General features: G+C 40.6%; 2 protein-coding genes across 2 annotated transcripts in view; both read right to left on the bottom strand.

Moving 5' to 3' along the window:
* Positions 1–113: 113 nt before the first annotated feature.
* LOC135659483 (photosystem I P700 chlorophyll a apoprotein A2-like) lies at positions 114–1,995 on the bottom strand. Its single transcript, XM_065176305.1, has one exon. It carries the CDS (start codon positions 1,993–1,995, stop codon positions 289–291), a length of 1,707 nt encoding a protein of 568 aa, XP_065032377.1. The 3' UTR covers positions 114–288.
* Positions 1,836–2,500, bottom strand: part of LOC135659482 (photosystem I P700 chlorophyll a apoprotein A1) — a 2,674-nt gene continuing 2,009 nt past the window's right edge. Inside the window, exon 1 of the mRNA XM_065176304.1 lies at positions 1,836–2,500. This exon is cut by the window's right edge and continues 2,009 nt beyond it. Within this exon, the coding sequence (XP_065032376.1) occupies positions 2,021–2,500 (480 nt within the window). The 3' untranslated portion in view covers positions 1,836–2,020.

Below are 2,500 nucleotides of genomic sequence, written 5' to 3'. Positions count from 1 at the left end.
ATTAAAAACATAAATCCAGTAGCCCAAACAAGATGTCCAAATAAGAACATCCACGCCCATACGGATAAACTATTCATACCAAAAGGATTATATCCATTGATAAGTTGTGAAGAGTTTAACCATAGATAATCTCTTAACCATCCCATTAAATAAGTGGAAGATTCATTAAATTGTGAAACGTTACCCTGCCATAAAGTGATGTGTTTCCAATGCCAATAAAAAGTAACCCACCCAATGGTATTTAACATCCAGAAAACTGCCAAATAAAATGCGTCCCAAGCAGAAATATCACAAGTACCAGCCGCGTCCTGGGCCGTCGCAAGGAAAACTATAACCGAAATCCTTTTTATCTGGCATTAACTTGGAACCACGTGCATCTAAAGCACCTTTTACTAAAATCAGTGTAGTTGTATGCAAACCTAGAGCAATAGCATGATGAACCAAGAAGTCCCCAGGACCTATTGTTAAGAAGAGTGAATTACTATTCTCATTAACAGCATTCAACCAGCCCGGTAACCATATGCTTCGACCTGCATTGAATGCTGGGCCATTCGTTGAAGATAAGAGTACATCGAACCCATATGAAGTCTTACCATGAGCGGATTGTATCCATTGGGCAAATATAGGTTCAATCAAGATTTGTTTTTCCGGAGTACCAAAAGCGAGCATAACATCGTTATGAACATAAAGGCCCAAGGTATGGAACCCAAGAAACAGGCTGGCCCAACTTAAATGAGATATGATAGCTTCTTTGTGGTCTAACATTCTTGCCAATACATTATCCTCATTCTGTTCTGGATTGTAATCTCTAATGAAGAATATAGCTCCATGAGCAAAGGCTCCTGTCATGATAAACCCTGCGATGTATTGGTGATGAGTATATAACGCAGCTTGAGTAGTAAAGTCTTGTGCTATGAATGCATAAGCAGGTAAAGAGTACATGTGTTGAGCTACTAAGGAAGTAATAACCCCTAAAGAGGCTAGAGCAAGACCTAATTGAAAATGAAGCGAATTATTGATTGTGTCATAAAGACCCTTATGCCCACGCCCTAATCGACCCCCTGGAGGAATATGTGTTTCTAAAAGATCTTTGATACTGTGCCCAATCCCGAAGTTAGTTCTATACATATGACCAGCGATCAGGAAAATAAATGCAATAGCTAAATGATGATGAGCAATATCGGTCAGCCATAAACTTTGCGTTTGTGGATGAAATCCACCGAGAAGGGTTAGAATGGCAGTTCCTGTTCCTTGGGAAGTACCAAATAAATGGCTACTCGAATCAGGGTTTTGGGCATAAAGATTCCACTGACCCGTAAAAAGTGGTCCCAACCCTTGAGGATAGGGTAATACATCTAAAAAATTATTCCATCTGACGTACTGTCCCCTGGATCCTGGAATAGCGACATGAACTAAATGTCCTGTCCAAGCCAAAGAACTCACTCCGAAAAGTCCTGACAAATGATGATTTAGACGAGATTCGGCATTTTTGAACCACGAAACGCTTGGTTTCCATTTTGGTTGTAAGTGTAACCAACCCGCTATTAAGGATATAGCAGAAAGAAATAATAGAAAAAGAGCTCCAGTATAAAGATCTTCATTAGTGCGTAATCCGATTGTATACCACCACTGATAAACGCCGGAATAAGCGATATTCACTGGACCGGTAGCACCTCCTCGAGTAAAGGCTTCTACAGCTGGTTGACCAAAATGAGGATCCCAAATTGCATGAGCAATAGGTCTTACATGTAAAGGGTCTTGTATCCATGACTCAAAATTTCCTTGCCAAGCTACATGAAAGAGATTTCCGGACGTCCACAGAAAGATTATTGCTAATTGCCCAAAGTGAGAAGCAAAAATGTTCTGATAAAGACGTTCCTCAGTAATATCATCATGACTCTCGAAGTCATGTGCGGTAGCAATACCAAACCAAATACGACGAGTAGTGGGGTCCTGAGCTAAGCCTTGGCTAAACCTCGGAAATCTTAATGCCATAATGCCTTTCAAATCCTCCTAGCCATTATCCTACTGCAATAATTCTTGCTAAGAAGAATGCCCATGTTGTGGCAATTCCACCCAGAAGGTAATGGGTTACTCCTACAGCACGTCCTTGTACAATGCTCAAGGCTCTAGGCTGAGTAGCAGGAGCAACTTTTAATTTGTTATGAGCCCAAACGATGGATTCAATGAGTTCTTGCCAATAACCACGGCCACTGAATAGAAACATTAAACTGAAAGCCCAGACAAAATGAGCACCTAAGAAAAAGAGACCATATGCAGATAATGAAGAACCATAAGACTGAATTACCTGAGATGCCTGTGCCCATAAGAAATCTCGAAGCCACCCATTAATAGTAATGGAACTCTGCGCAAAGTTTCCTCCTGTAATATGAGTTACTACCCCTTGATCACTTATAGTACCCCAAACATCCGACTGCATTTTCCAACTGAAATGGAAAATAACTACGGAAATCGCATTGTACATCCAGAATAGACCTAA

Source organism: Musa acuminata, unplaced genomic scaffold, assembly GCF_036884655.1.
Source record: "Musa acuminata AAA Group cultivar baxijiao unplaced genomic scaffold, Cavendish_Baxijiao_AAA HiC_scaffold_449, whole genome shotgun sequence".
Taxonomy (NCBI): Eukaryota; Viridiplantae; Streptophyta; class Magnoliopsida; order Zingiberales; family Musaceae; genus Musa; species Musa acuminata.
Note: the sequence above shows the minus strand (reverse complement) of the source record. Positions and strands in the feature narration are given on the sequence as shown.